Source organism: Athene noctua, chromosome Z (genome assembly GCF_965140245.1).
Source record: "Athene noctua chromosome Z, bAthNoc1.hap1.1, whole genome shotgun sequence".
NCBI lineage: Eukaryota > Metazoa > Chordata > Aves > Strigiformes > Strigidae > Athene > Athene noctua.
Genome location: NC_134077.1, coordinates 27440183 through 27456409, shown reverse-complemented (window position 1 = coordinate 27456409; position 16227 = coordinate 27440183). Strand labels below are relative to the sequence as shown.

At 40.5% G+C, this 16227-nt stretch overlaps 1 protein-coding gene across 1 annotated transcript; it reads left to right on the top strand.

The window, feature by feature from the left end:
• The first annotated feature begins 8922 nt into the window (after positions 1-8922).
• Positions 8923-15741, top strand: F2RL1 (F2R like trypsin receptor 1). Its single transcript, XM_074931726.1, has 2 exons — positions 8923-9034; positions 13052-15741. The coding sequence occupies exons 1-2, from the start codon at positions 8965-8967 to the stop codon at positions 14155-14157; spliced, it is 1176 nt and encodes a 391-aa protein (XP_074787827.1). The 5' UTR covers positions 8923-8964; the 3' UTR covers positions 14158-15741.
• Positions 15742-16227: the final 486 nt, after the last annotated feature.

Genomic DNA, 16227 nt, shown 5'->3' with positions numbered 1-16227 from the left:
AACTGCATTAGTGTATCTGTAGGTTATTTCTACTGTGGGTTACTCTTACTATAGTTTGCTAATAATCTGAGACATATGCCCACAAGGCAGAGAGGGAATCAGTTCAAAAATGTCATGATAAAAATCAGAAAACTGTGTCATACTCCAGTTTGCTTGTATCGTGTTCTCCCAACCTGGAGTAGCTCAACACAAGCAAAACATCAATCTCTAGAGGTTGTTTTGGAATTGCATTGCTTAACTGAAAAATTATTTATGCACTTCATCTTACTGTCCAGAAAGAGAGAGCAGAGATTATAGTATCACTTAAGTGCCCTAATAACCACTTTCTTTTTTAGACATTTTTGTGATCTAAATTTAGAAGGAATAAAACAAATAAACAGTTAAATTTTTTTCCCAGTAGTTAAAAAACAATATACTGCCTATCTCTCTAGGGAAAAGCATGTCACACATAACAATTATTGCATCTATTTTGTACACAGGATTAATTTTTTATAAAGCTCTTTTTTTTGCCAGAGGACTACTGAAATGTCTGGCAGCACTAACCACCCATGCCCCCCTACCCAGATTTTAGGTTGTGTCTCTCCACTTTCCAAAATCTGGCTATGATTTAGTCCACTCCCCAGTCTCTGAGGCCATATCTTGATGCTGTTCTTTGGAGGTGACCAGCTGTGTGCTTCAATGTCACTCTCTTAATGCTCTTTATCTCAGCGTGCCAAAGCACAATTCTCCCTGGTGTCCATCAAACTTTGTGGTTTGGGATTGGCATTTTTCCACATCTGTTGTCAAGCTCTTCAAAATGGGTACAAATACTACAGGGTTTCCCAGAGGTATATTGCCACCCTGAAACCTAGGTGGTGTTCTTCTCTCTCAGTGCCCCACCCGGATGCTTCTCCCTCTGGGCTCCTGGTCCTTCATTTGATTGGAAAACTGATGTCATCTGTGTGGTGGGGAAGAATGAATGCAGAAGGGCTTGAACAAGCTCCTCTCCCCAGTGCCAAAAACATGATGGAGCTCAGCAAGAAATCCTGCTGTTGCCTGAGTCATGATTGCTCAGTCATGATGAGCATGACCTACAGATCTGAACTCTTCCTAGCTAGCAGGGTCTAGACAGCGTTTCAGCAGCATTTGTTTTTGAGCAGAGGTACACAAGTGTAAAACCACTGAGATTGACTCACAACTTAGAACACCATGTCAAATTTTATTGTATTCAGATCTCAAACAAGAGTAAGACCACTGAGGTTAGTGTCATAAAGGACAGAGTTTTTATTCTGCTAGGAATGTTATTGTAGAGTCACTGACAGCTGGGCTGGAAATATTACTCAAGACATCACCTGCTTCTCCTGCCAGGATGAACTATACATACCTACATAATTTTTTTTTTTTTTTTGTCTAAACCACTTTAAAACTGCCAGTGATGGAGGTCCTATAAATACCCTAGAAAGTGAGAGCTCAGTAAAACTAGTTATTAACGAGTTGTTAGAACCTTTTTCCTAATATCTAACATTTCAACCTATTCAGTGAGCATGAAGAACATGCTGCAGCCTTGAACATACTTTATGTCATCACATCTCTCTCTGCAATCTTGTTCAGATCAAACAAAATTAATTGCTCCACATATTTTCCAGATTGTTCCAATTGTTCACATCTTCTCTGGACTTTGTCCAGTTTTGTTTAAGGAAGATCCAGACTGAGTTAAAAATATCCAACAAATAACTTACTGGTGCTAAATGAAGAAAGGACTTCTTCACGTATGTTACAGACAGCAACCCGCTTCACTGCAAAACAGTACTGTTGACTCCCACTGAATTTGTGATTCACTGTAACGGTTCAGATAACAGGAATTGTTATTTTATACACTCCACTCCATATTTCTTTCATTGCAGATGTAGAAACACTAGACAAGAATTGTAACAGACCCATACTGAAAATAACTTCCAATGCCCTTCAAAAGAGTTTTACAAACCAGTACATACAAACAATGGGTCAATCAAATTGAAAGGAAAAAAGGAAAAAGAAATCCCTCCTCGGTTTGGTCAATGTATCCCAATATTAATTTAATTTATTTCCAGAAGGAAAATCTGTTTAGATCTTCTCAATGGCTAGATTAACATTTCACTATACTCATCAGACTTTGCAACCTTTTCCTGGCATCAGAAAGGTTGTGTTGTAAAACTTAGGTTAAATCATTCATTGAAACTGGTGTGGTTTAATTATATTCCTAAAAGGAATGTAGAGAGTAGAAATTGTCTGAGAGATGGTACTCACTTTTAAGATGTTTCAGAATGCTTTTTCATTTATCACTTTTAATGGTTACCTAATAAAGATCCATTCCTAAAAGTAATTCGGTGTTTGGATAGTTCCATAGTATCCATACAAACTGAGTTACCTCCATAATAAGCCATCAATAAATTTCGTATGTGAGCTGGACCAACAATATTCTGAAAGATGTAGAAAACCCTTATCCAGTTCACCACAACTAACACTGTGATTAATTTTCCACCACAACCTTCCCCACTATATTTCTACTGCAAATAGGCTGTATATCTAAACACACAGCTCTTTAATAATTTTGTTTCCATTGTTGTAATGCTGATCTTATTTTAAACTCCATGTATTGACACAAGCTCCCATTTATCATTGCTTGCAGGTGGTTTGTTCTGGAGACTAGTTGGCTAATACAAGGGACACAGTAACACCCACTCTAACAAACATGACATACATAACTATGTGTCATTTTGTTGAGCTATTACATATTTTTATCTTAGTTTAATAATGATCTATTGTTTCATTTCTCAACACAGGTAACAGAATGGCACTATGTACCTCAGACAGATACAAACTCAGCCTAAACTTGTGGTTGCACTGATGAGTTGCAAGCAATCTGCACATTCCCTTCTCTGCATTCCTATCTATGCAGAGAGTACTTCCCCAGTTTACAACAGTAGCAGGATAAGAAGTCAGTACTAGCTAAATGATGATATCTTGAGTATACCTATACATGTAAATAGAGGTGCAAGTATGAGATTATTTGTTTATTCATGAGCACGCTTCATGCAGTGCACCACAGAAAGACTGGATATGATGTCATAACTAAAACCCTTTCAAATCCATACGCAGGAGCACACTGAATTAAGATTGCACAAAATGCCCAAATTATAGTATTCCCTAATTTTCAACTGCTTGATTTTGGCACCTTAACATGCTTTTTTTTTCATGTAATTTTAGGCACACTTGAAGATAGATATATCACAGGTTAAGCAACCATCAACAAGTGTAGAAGCACTGCTTTATATTCTGCTTCAACCAACACATTTTGTTAAATTTGCACGTCCTACATTACTGCAGGATCACAGGGAACAGGAGTCACAGCTGTACTTCCATGTCAGTGTGAAGCCAGGCTTGGGCCATCTATGTTTCTACCCTCTAGGCACTAGGCATACCTAACATTCTGTTCTAGGCATTTTGCTATTTCTCTTTGTCATGCCTCCAGCCCTAGGCTGGATCTCCTTGTTTTTGAGAAAAGTGAAAATACAGGAAGAGTTAAAGGACAAACATCAGGAATAAACACAGGACACTACTGACAGAAGGTGAGAAAAATCAGGATGACACCTAATAACCATTAAGACACCATCCACCTTAAACAACCTATACTACCTATCCCTTCCCCCAACAGAGTGACCCCCAAGTGCCATGAATTAATATCCTACCCACACTGGTGCCCCAAGTAGTAACAACAGAACAGCACATCAGCACGACATGCTTATAAAGCACATATTTGCCACGGCCAGAACCTGCAAGAATTTTGAGGTAGATAGGGTAAGAGAGGGAATGGAAGTGACTTCCCAAATAGAGTGAAATAAAAAGAATCTTTGCTACTCGAAAAACAGAACAAGAAATAGCTGCTGCCCGTAGCCCCTCCTGTTTCCTAGAATCCTTGCTGGACACACATAGACCAAGGACATTTACCAACAACCATTATGTAATAACTAATAAGCCTGCCAGCAAGGCCAACAAGAACTGAGCAGGAAATAGAGAGGCTTGTTCAAACAGTCAGGAAAACAAGCAAGAGAGACTGCTTAAGATGGCACAGGGGGTTTTATGAATGAGAAACACGAGGAGGAAGGATAGACGGCTTCACTGTGTTGAAATGAGCCATCAAAAAGGTTTATTATACCCAGGGACGTGGTCTTACACTGCAAAAGCAGAGCCTTACAGTAACTTAACACCCAGATACTCCCCTAGTTTCTGAGGTGCCAGGTGGCTAGCCTGAGGACAGGCTAAAGCACCAAGAGATGATGTATCAGTTTCTTCTGAATCAAAAACTAAATTAGTTTTTAAAATTAAATGATCCATATTGTTTTATTTGAACCAAACTTTGTTACTGATTTACCAATAAGTAGAAATAATTGTGCGTAATTTAATAGAAATATAGAAGCATATGAAATAGTGTAGTAAAATAATTTGTTCACATTTATTGCATTTTGCACCAGCAACTGACTGCTACTTTAAAATCCCCTGTACAGTCCCGTACCAAGGCCGAAGGGATTGGTCATAATTGTTTAGTAAGAACGGTTAGAACCTAGGTAACAAAACACAAGATGGTTTGTAAACAGATTTATAATACATACATAGGATTAGAAGAATGCAAGTAGTTGTCAAGGTCCAGGATTAATGGGAACTGAGGGAAGTAACCGTAACAGCTTGCAAGTACCTGCCAAGAAAGCTGTGTCCTTAAGCAGAAGGTAATTCCGGCAGGGGGAGATCGCAACCACCGACTCATGGACCACCTACTCACATTACACCCCAGACCCATTTCCAGACATTTCTAACCTTTACTGCACAGAATCGGAAATAGGAGGAGAATATGTTAATGATTTCTTGGAAATTGTATGTTTATATATGAATACTTAATGAATATGTATAAGTAAGTTCTATATAAGGTGTATGATTCTGGTGCCTGGTGTGTGTTGGTGAGACGACTCCCCTGCGCACCCGGCCGTTAATAAAGAAGCGTCTGCTTATCTACATCACATTGGTGTCGATAAGTTTTTATCCTGGTTTTCGGTAACAACTTCATCCTCCCTCCTTGAACTCTTGCACTAACTGCATTTTTTGAAGGATAATTTAAGTGCTTGTGCCATCCCTACAACACAAGTTGATTTTAAAATTTAGGAGATTTTAATTTCCTTTCCAAAACCTGTTCTTGCACCTTAAAAAAAAAAAAAAAATCCCTATCTCTGTGTAAGACATATGGCACAAATAGCCATCTCTTACCTCCTCTCCAAACACACATGGTATGATTACAATAAGCCACACACCAAAAACACATTTGCCATCTGAATTCAGAAATTCCCAGAGAGACACAAAGCATACAAAACAAGCTTTGTGTATTGAAAATGCTCCTACCCATTTTTCATAGCACAAACTGCATGAGTACTGACAAGTACCTTGCAGTGAAACCAGGTCCATTTCTCATTTAATAAAGAGGTACCAAGTATCTTTGGCAGTCACACACCTTCATGATTACATCACCTCATTATGTTTTTAAAAATTAATCAAGACCTAAGGGGTATACCTTGGAAGATGCCTTTTGGAGTACCTGCACTAAACTGTGTTAATACAACCACACGCACTAGCTACTCAAAGTGCAAAGGAGAGCATGTTTCCAGTTATGCCCTTTGCCCAAATTGTTTTGAGTTTATTTCCAAATTGTTAAATTTTCTTTCCAAACTATTTGATAAATGGCACACCAGAACTGTAAAGAGGTTTGACAAATCAGTTGTCTTCAACAAAGGCAACTAAAAATCACAAAGGCTTGACATCACTCTGTATGGAGGTGCCAGTAATTTGAACAGGGGAAAAATAATTTTCAAGTTTCTATTAAGTATTTTTAAAGTCATGAGGCAGAAGTAATTTTTAGACAATAAATGGACAATCTTCCTGACAAATACTATCACTGCTGAAGATGTTAGCTAGGAACACCAACTTCTCAATAAAAGTAATTAGAACAAAAACAGAACAAAAGCCTTGTTAGCAAAGCACACATAAAGAACCAGGAACTACTGCTTACAAGTGCCGAAGACCATTAGTTTTTTATAGAATCATAGAATGGTTTGTCTTGGAAAGGATCTTAAAGATCATCCAGTTCCACCCCCCCTGCCATGAGCAGGAACACTTCCCCTAGACCAGGTTGCTCAAAGCCTCGTCCAACCCAGCCTTGAACAATTCCAAGGAAAGGGCATCCACAACTTCTCTGGGCAACCCATCCCAGTGTCTCTCCAGTCTCACAGGGAAGAATTTTTTCCGTATATCTTATGTAAAGCTACTCTTAATTTAAAAATGTTACCCCTTGTCCTATCACTACAGGTCCTGGTAAAATGTCTCTCTCCATCTTTCTCATAAGCCCCCTTTAACTACTGAAAGGCCGCAAAAAGGACTTTAATACCAGAGAACTCTTTCAACCTGTCTTAAAGTTGCCCGACACTTCCTTTTGTAAGCTCTATTTTTAATTGTTTGGGAATCTAATGAACTGTTTGTAAGATTTTGAAGTGAGATGGTGTTTTGCTGATTAAGGATACCGATTAAACTCGGACACCAGAGTGAAAAGAGTAGGTGTATTTTACTAGTGATAACCAAATAATGTAACAGAGTAAAACATGCAGTAAGAAAAGGCAGAATAATGCACCTAAAGCAACAAAGAGGAAAACACAGGGTAATGCATCAAAGCATTACTACACGAGAGAGAGAACAGTGATTAAGAAAGATCCATCACAACTTGCATCTGTTTCCATCATCCAGACCCACAGTCGCTGGGGAGCCCTGGCTGCAGGGAGGATTTGGAGAGCCTGTCCTGGCCAGCGGGAAATCCTACACAGTGTGTCCACCCATAGTGAGGCTTCCAAAGTCACTGTGAGCGGGTCCAGCCTTACATACCAGAGATCGGCAAGCCAATAGCTGGCACCTTTGTTTTGAGCAGAAAATTTCTGGTTTCGTTCTCCTGTTGGATTCCACCCAAAGCCTAGCCAGAGCTCAGGAGGGGAGACCAAGGGAGTTTCTAACAAGGCCAAATACGTGGGTTCTCAGCCTTGAACAAGGCTAAACAAGGCAAGTTGGACACATTGTCTCAGCATTTTGTCCTCACTACTGACTATATTCTAAACTGCATCTTTCACTAGCGAGCTTACACACTTTGTTAATGATTACAGACTAAGTTAGCAGCTTTGGCTTGGGGCCTGTTGTTCAGGCTTCAGTATTTCAAAGCTTTAGCACTGTTTACATCAGCATAGGTGGGTTGTTATAACTTAGTGCAATACCTACTAGCACAATGGTTATCAGTTATAAAATATACAGGATTCATCTATAGGTCAACTCTGGCTTGGGCCTGTTGTCCAAGCCTTAGCACTTCAGACGATCGTCACATCAATTACATGTTTCTGACATCCCTACGAAAACCTAGCCAAATTATAAACCTCCATTAACATCGTTTCCTTACACTCAACAGAGGTTAAATTCAGAGCTGCATTTCCAGAAGATGCACCTTCAGTGACACTTGCTTCTACACACAGCCACAGGACTTCTCTAGTTGTAGCTCTGAACTGTCATGGGACAGCCTAGAACACATTTTGTTTAGTGACAGCAATGAATCCTTTCCCCTTGTGTTCGTTCTTAGTCCCACTATTGCTGGATCCCAGTGAAAGAGGGAAGGAGCTTCTGCTTTCAGTGTAAAGGGGACAAAAAGACTGGACAGAATAAATCAAGACAACACAAACAGTGAAGACTGGGACAAGGTGCTGGCAGGAGAGCATTGGCTACACCAGAATTGTATGAGAGAATGACTGACCCCTCCTTAGTACTAGAAATCTGAGATAAAAACATTGTGGAAAACACTAAGCCAGCACATGAATACCTGACTGTTTGAAAGGGAGATTAGATAAAAAAAACAGATGAGAAGACTACAACTCACTGGACATGGTGATTAGGAGCTGGAGATCAACTACCCACGAAGCAGTTTGTAATGGTAAAGTAAACAAAACAACACTGAAAGTGAGACAGGGAGGGAGTCTGGAGGGATGGGCTATGACTTTCCCCTTGCTTAGCTAGGAGGCTGGTAAATCTGTAAGCAGTTTTAACTGGGTGGATGACAAACAGGAATTGTGCTTTGAGTATGAAGTAACTTGTAACAGACTCAAAACAGAAATGCCCTTGATGTTGACTCAGACACCAAAACTTCCAAGTGCACTTACCTTTCTCTCTCTCTCTCTGTACTCCATTTTCCATATGTAAAATGGAACTAATACAGATCTCACAGCTCACAGCTGTATTTCATGACTACCATAGAAAGCCCACAAAAAGAACGATTTTCTCTTCAGAATAACATTTTATCACCAACTGAACAACAAGCATTTTGCAGACTGACTGAGGCAGAGGAAGCATTACTGATGTACTGGAGAACTGGTCTAGAGATGTGAAGCAAGAGTTGAACATGTAGTTTTCAGAAGTTGCTGAGATGTGGGCTTGGTTTTACAAATCTGAAAACATTTCTTAAATTGGTATTTGTTCGGATAAATGGAAAACACTGCTAGCATTACATTCTGCTCAGTTTTGTTCTTGAAATACCCATTTGCAAAAAACGAAAAATAAAAAAGGAAGGTGGTGTACTCCCGGTTTAAGCGAGGTCGACAAGTGAAAACACCCCTTTCTTCCGGCCCCCCACCCCCAGGAGGGCAAGGGGCACCCCCGCCATTTTGAGGCGGGCGCACACGGTCCCGCGGGCGAGCCTCACCCCGCCATTTTAGGGGCAGCCCCACAGCCTTTCGGGGGTGGGGGATGTGGCGTGCTCCAGCTCCGCCCGCTGCCAGGCCGGTACCGGCCAGGCCGCGCCCTCCCGCCTCCTCCTAGCTCAGGTATCAGGTGAAACTGGTGGGGCTGCGGGAGAGGCGGCGGCGGCGGGAGCGCGGCGGGAGGATGGCCGGGCGCTGCGGGCTGTGCCTGCTGCTCCTGCTCTGCGCGCTGCTGGGAGCCACTACTCCCGCAGGTGAGAGGAGGAGTGCGAGCTGCCGCTCGACGGCTAGTAGAGCCCCCGGCTCGGCTGGGGATGGCCGAGTCCTCCCTGGGCTCTGAGGGTGTCGCGTTGGTTGCTCGGCGCCCTTCGGCTGTGGGTTGGGGCTGTGGGCGGTGGCGCTTCAGACGAGGGGTGCGGTGGGGCTCTCGGCGGGTGAGGCGCAGAAGGCGGCGGGGCTGAGCCGCGCCGAAGAGTAGGTTTCTGGCTCCCGGATGGGGTGCGGGGAGCCCGGAGAGGACTGGGCGAGGTTCCCGCGGAGTACATCGGAAAACGCGGGCTGGTGCCCATGGAGCTGCTGGGACCCGCGGGGAGGGCGCTACTGGCCGGCCGGCCTCCCCGCCGGCTCGGGCACAGTAGTTCGACGGGCAAGCAGGCGGTCTCGGCTTCCAGCCCCCTTTGGACTTCTGGGACGCATGGAGCCGGAGGGGAGGGCTGCGGGACCGCAGATCCTGCGCGGGCTCCGCGGGAGCTGCCTGTCACGCGTGGCCTGGCTTCAGCCGCATGGGTGCTGTACCTTATCTGCTTCTGGGCTAGCAACCAGCCTAAAAGCTATATATAAACATAAAAAGACATTGAAGACTGTATTCTCGCTTATTTTCCCAACTCCGAAAAGTGGGATTAAAAAAAAAAAAAATCCTAATTGTTACCTTTGTTGATTTATAGTATTGCTTATTGAACATAAGCGCTGTTTGGGGAAAAAAACAACCATGTTAATATTTCACTGCCTTAAGGTTCATGTTTCACTATCTTTTATAGAATACCCCTTTGCCATATCTACGCATGCCTTTGCACTGTGTATTTGTTCATCTTGGGCTTATTTACGTAATAAAGGTATAGGCGTAAATTGAAGCCAAGTTTATGCTAGGTCTAGTTTTCTCAAAGAATAGGCACTAGATAGCTGTATATTCTGTTGTTCAAAGTACAGTTTCTGAAATTAAACTGCCTCCTAATAGCCTAGTTGTCTGACCTGGGCGGGGGTAGGCATTTGAGATGGTGGATGGGGAAGTAGTATGCTTAACTTTTAGCTGGGTGCTTAATCTTCTGCAGTAGTGAGGTGAAATGAGCTGGGAGTGTGATCCCGTCCCAACCAAGGGAGATGCACTGTAAGCCATTACAGGGTTGGGGCCAATCTGAGCGGCAGATCCAAGAACCAGGATGATAACCTTAGTCCTGTGTGGGTATTACTACCATGACCTAAGCTAGTTAATTTGGATACTCTGTGTTGCTGTCACTTTTGTGTCTGCAGGGGAGGCATAATCTTTCGTTTGGTTGGCAGTGGGTTGTATCTTCAAGACAAACGGTAAAGGTGTTGAAACTGTCTTTTGTTGTGGGAGGAGAGTACGTTTTTCCTCTGATGCCAAGGAAGCTTTTCCCGTGGGCAGATTAGCAAGTCAACTGCATTCTCTCTATGTGAGTCAGCAGGGTGAAACTCGGCATGGAAAAGAACTCAATTGTTATGGAAAACTGCAAGTGCAGAAAGAGTAAAAAAGGATGTAGAAAATGCACATACCTAACAAAGGGTTGGTTGCTCGGTGGGGGTGTGTTAACTGCAAAGACAAACAGGACACTGAACTGTCTCACTATATGGGTGCCAGTTTGCCAGTTGGGATAATAAAAGCAGCCCAGTGTCTGCAGTCAGAACTTTAAGAGTCTGGAACTACTTAAAGTCAGGATAAAAGCAAGACTTGGTCTCTGAAATCACCTATTTGACTTGACTGTGTCTTCAAAAACAGAATAAAACAAACCTATGTCTCTATTCTGTCGCTCTTGCAATACTTAGTCCTGTCTGTGGTTCATTTGTCCATCAATTCAGTTTATTATAGCTCTTCCTCTTAATGTGTCATGCTAACACTTTAGGGCTTTTTTGTGAGCATTTTTTATTTTTAATTTTTTCAGCCCAACCTATGAACATCAGTTGTAAAGCATTGCTTTATATCAGATCACAAAACATGGAGTGGTGGTATTTGTTCTTACAGTTTTGTGCAGTAATTTAAGTGTTTGGAATACACTTGGTATGACTTGCAATTTGTATCAGCTGCTTACTGATGGACAGGTGCTTATCACAGCACTGTAAGCTTTATTACAATACTCTGAGAGCTGCTGTTAGCTTAGAAGAAAGGGTGTGCTTCCAGGCATCTCCAGGATATTTCTCAGCTAAGCTATAAGCCTGAGAAAAGCGGCATTGCTTAGCTAATTACCATTTACATTATCTGATACCTAGGTAAGCTATGTTCTTCAAGCTGGTTTTATGGTTTTTATTATTTACAGCTCAGGTTAGGGACCTGGAGTTTCTGTATTAACAGTATTGCTCACATAATCACATGGCTTGAAGATCTGAGAGCAGGATTTGTATAATTCTGTCCTGTTGTAATTACATGATATATAGGCCAAAATGATTGTTTGGTATTTGAATATATTTTCTTTAGGACTGTTGTTTTGTTAGTATCATTTAGACTTCAGCCTTCATGCAGTTTACTGCAAAGATTTGTCTTAGGTCATTGTACTGGCAGAAAGTTTTCTTACACCTCAGTTTTCCAGTGAAGCCTGCCTGTGCCTGGAGCTGATCAAATACTTGTTAAGTGGAGCTAGGGTAACTTAATTCAAAACTCTAAAGAGCAGCAATGTATGCTCTTTAGGAGGTCACACAGTCTAGACAGGATTGTACATCAGACAGATGCTGTACATCTTGTGTAGTTATAACTTGAACAGCTATCTAAAGTTGTGATGTTTTGGAGAATCTATATTGGAAAACACTTGTGTATTTACATATTTCTTGTATGAGAATTGTTATACTTTAAAATGTAACGTGTAGCATTTTTCATTCTGGAACTATATCAAAACTATTGAATAACAAACGGGCCATCCCTTCAACACTCCTCATGGCTTGCTGTACACAGACCTGTTTGTCCAAGACGACTCTCCTTTATACTCCAGTTGGGGGTTTGTGTGGCTTAAAATAACCTGCAAATATTGATGGAAACTGAGATAAGGTTGAAAATAACTCACAGACAGTCAAGTTCCATGTTCACACTGTTTGGTGGATGTCTGCCTTTTTTAAACAGTGCGAGTTCATGGACAGAACCTGCTTGTGCAGTTTAACCTCTTGGCATGAGAGGACTGTGTTGGGTCTGGAGGGGTTCTGAACTAAGTTGTGTGAAGGCTGTCATACAAGACAGAGCAGTCAGATACGGCTGGCTTGCCCATACAGTTCATAAGGTCCTGTGGCATTTGAAGAGTCAGAACAAAACTTGAAGTGATAGCTGCTTTGTATATGAAGCAACCATAGCTGTCATCTTTACCATCTAGCACTTTGAGTAGAAACTGCAGAGACTGTCTGACCATCTTGCTCATGATTTGGAAAGAAATCCCAGATGACTGGCCCTGTTGCATCTTCAAGCATAAAGTTAGTTTGTTCAAGTTTCAGTTAACATACAGCGTAACACACATCTTTCTTTCACTAGAGATCACTTGTGCATAACTTTTGGCATTAAATTCTGAGTTTCAGTTCTAGCTCATCTGAGGGCAGCATGTTGTTTTTTCCTGCATACCTGATTTTCAGATCATCTCAATTGAGGAAGCTTCTACTGCAGCTACATTAGCCTGCTGCAGAGTTCCCACACTTGGGTAATCTGGCACTGCCATGGCAAAGAATAATGGTGCCTTGGGGTACCTGAAGTGGTTTCTGTTGTAACTTCAGATGGTGGGAGCACCTAACAGGCGTTTTAACAAGGTATTTTTAATACCAGTGGTGATGTGGAAAAGCATTTTCATTTGCTGATACAATCCATGAATAGGGGCATAGGTTGGCTTTTAGATAATAAAGGGAAGAAAACTTGTCAAGTGTTTGAAAACCATCTTAATGTTTCTGTTGATAAGGCCCTCTTTATTTCTTCAGAGTAAACCATGATGTCTAGTTTATTTTTAAAAAGGACAAAAAGGCTGTACTTCAGTAATGGCAACTTCTTTTTTTTTTTTTTTTTTTTATTTTAGAGAGTAGTGGAACCAGCAGTTCAAAAGGAAGAAGTTTTGCTGGCCGGAGGGATTCAAATACAAATAATGCCTCTGAAGAGTTATATGAAGTGGATGAATTTGCAGCAAAAGCCCTCACAGGAAAGCTGACTACAGTTTTTCTACCTATTATCTATATCATTGTCTTTATCATTGGTTTGCCAAGCAATGCCATGGCCCTCTGGGTATTTTTTTTTCGAACAAAGAAGAAACATCCAGCTGTGATTTATATGGTTAACTTGGCATTGGCAGACCTTCTTTTTGTTGTCTGGTTCCCACTGAAGATTGCATACCATGTAAATGGTAATAATTGGCTATTTGGTGAAGGTCTTTGCAAAGTACTTGTTGGATTTTTCTATGGAAATATGTACTGTTCCATTCTCTTTATGACATGTCTCAGTGTTCAACGGTATTGGGTTGTAGTGAACCCTATAGTGCATTCAAGAAAGAAATCTGAAATTGCCTTGAGCATCTCCGTTGCTATCTGGATACTGATTTTGTTGGGCACCATTCCATTGTATCTTGTTAATCAGACTGTATATATTTCAAATCTTAACATCACTACCTGTCATGATGTTTTGCCTGAAAATGTTTTGGCTCACGATATGTTCAATTATTTCCTCTCACTTGCAATTGGACTCTTCTTAATCCCAGCTTTCCTCACTGCTGTCGCTTACATACTAATGATTAAGACTCTGAATGCTTCCATCTCAGATGTAAGTACTGGGAAGAAACGAAAAAGAGCAATCAAACTCATTATCACTGTCCTGTCCATGTATCTCATCTGTTTTGCACCTAGCAATGTACTGCTTATTGTGCACTATCTGCTCCTCAAAACCTACAGCCAGAGCTATCTGTATGTGTCGTATATAACTGCACTGTGTCTTTCTACTTTGAACAGTTGTATTGATCCGTTTATCTATTACTATATTTCAAAAGATTTCAGAGACAACCTTAAAAATGCTGTTCTTTGCCGAAGTGTGCGAACTACACGGAGGATGCAGGTGTCTCTCTCATCAAGCAGATACCCCAAGAAATCAAATTCTTATTCTTCAAACTCAAATGGGACCACTAAATCAACCTACTGAGTTTAATCCTAGAAAAGTGAACTTTTATTACTACTGGTGAAAGGATGTAAGTGACAAGAATGTTACTTTGTACAAGAGATTCTGAAGAAACATCTCTGCTTTTTAATGACATTGAAGCTTGGATTTCAGAACTGGCAGCTGCTTACCCAGTGTAGAAATAGTAAGCAGATAAATCTTCCCACTAGACTGGAAAAAGAAAAAAAAGATGACATTTCAGAATGCTTTGCAAAAATGCTGCTGATCTGGAAGTGAGTTGTAGTTAAAGACATTTTTGTTTAATATTGAAGCTGTTAAAAAGCAGAATGTCACTTGAATGTTATGTAACATTGCTGGTATATTTAATTGACAGAGAAATCTGTATTGTTTGGTTTTAACTGTAATATATTAAACAGCTGAACAAACTGTTTATGTAGGACCTTGCTTTGTGTACTAGCTTACACTGAACATTATTTGAAACCATAGAGATGGGAAGGAGAATCTATTTCAACATTTTGGTGTAGACTGTCTTTAGTATAATGTAATTTTATATTGTTTTCCAAGTTACCGTGCTGTAAATATGAACATGACAGAAGCCTGTAAGGTTATCCTATTGAGTTGACAAGCTCAACTTGTTATCAGCAAGCACTGAGATAAAATGTTAGTTTGGATTAGACACTGTTACTTAATGCTTGCCAGTACATGTTCTTAAATGGGGCTATTTAACAAAGTTTTGATAAATAGCTGATTTTTATATAATGTGCCTTGTATTTTTTAAGATTTTAGGTATCTTAAGATTTTTAGATAACTTAAGACTTTTTTTTTTTTAATAACACATTTGAGTTGGGTGCTTTCTTTTATGCTTTTACACGCTCTTCAAAATGCTGAGTAGTTCAACTTACCTGGCTTTAGGTAACAAAGATACTATTCCTAACAGTGAATTGGAAGTCTTGACAACTGTAACTGTAATGTGTAAATGGGTTAGATAAAATTTACCTAATGATGCATTTCATTAAAGCAAAAGTGTTCCCTTATCTTACTAGCAGATAACTAAAACCAAATGGTTCAGAGCTGTGGGAGAATAGCAAGGTATAAACAAACACACTAACAAGGTAACTTCAGCCCCAGTGGATTTCTGAAATATCTTAAATCCTCTTCCCTCACCCAGAATATTTCTTACAACTCAGAATATGGAATCAAATTTCCTTTTAATCTGAAAAGCCTGATGGTCATACGTTAGGTGGTAGGATTTAAATGCTTTTTTTTTTTTCAAATCATGCAGTTCTGATATGTTTCCCCAAGTTATACATTGATCCAAATTACTTACCTGAGACTTAGGCGTAGCTGGGTCCCTACAAACAAGCAAGTGGAAAGGCCCTCAGTCCAAACAATTACTCTGGGACAGCTGGTATATGGATAGGAAATTGTCACCATTTCAAATATGGAGAGTAAGGAAGGGGGTGGATTGAACTGTAGCAAGAATTTGAGCAGTGTGCTAATCTGTTATTTCACTTGTCTTGTTTTTCGTTTCCATGTTCTTTCCCTATTTCAGTCAGTAACTTAAGTTTTTTTTCCCTGTACATAATAAAGACTAAGAGGTTTATTTAATGCATTTGATCTCTCATTTTGAGGATTAACTAAGCTCTAGCTCTCCTTTTATCTGCTGCAGTCTTGTCTACTACCCTTTGGAGGTGCTTAGCTGAAAGTATGATATTTTGTAGTGGTATTTTAGAGGTCCAAGCTAAAGTAGCAACATGTATTAAAACATCTAATTTACAGCTCTTTATATGATGGGAAACACAAATTCTTCTTGGGCGTAAACAGTTTGCTCTTCCCATTTACTGACAAAAATGCAGGGAAATAATTGCTTATTTATAACTGAACTGAAGAGGTAATGCAGCATCCTTACTGGAAAATAACTATAAAAGAGGCCATAGCTCACTGGAAAGATTTGGGAAGGGGATTGTGCCATCTTTACAAACTGCTGTCTGATTCTTGCCTTAGCTTGTGTGTGATAAAAAGAATATGAGAATGTCCTTTATCTTGCTGAACAGCCCAGTGTGCTTCCTGCTCTGTATACGGTAGTGAATAACA

Bases quoted from the DNA above. Each gene is read 5' to 3' on its own strand.
- F2RL1 (XM_074931726.1), top strand. From the start codon at position 8,965: ATGGCCGGGCGCTGCGGGCTGTGCCTGCTGCTCCTGCTCTGCGCGCTG. The intron at 9,035-13,051 runs GTGAGAGGAGGA...TTTTTATTTTAG, and splicing joins GGGAGCCACTACTCCCGCAG to AGAGTAGTGGAACCAGCAGT.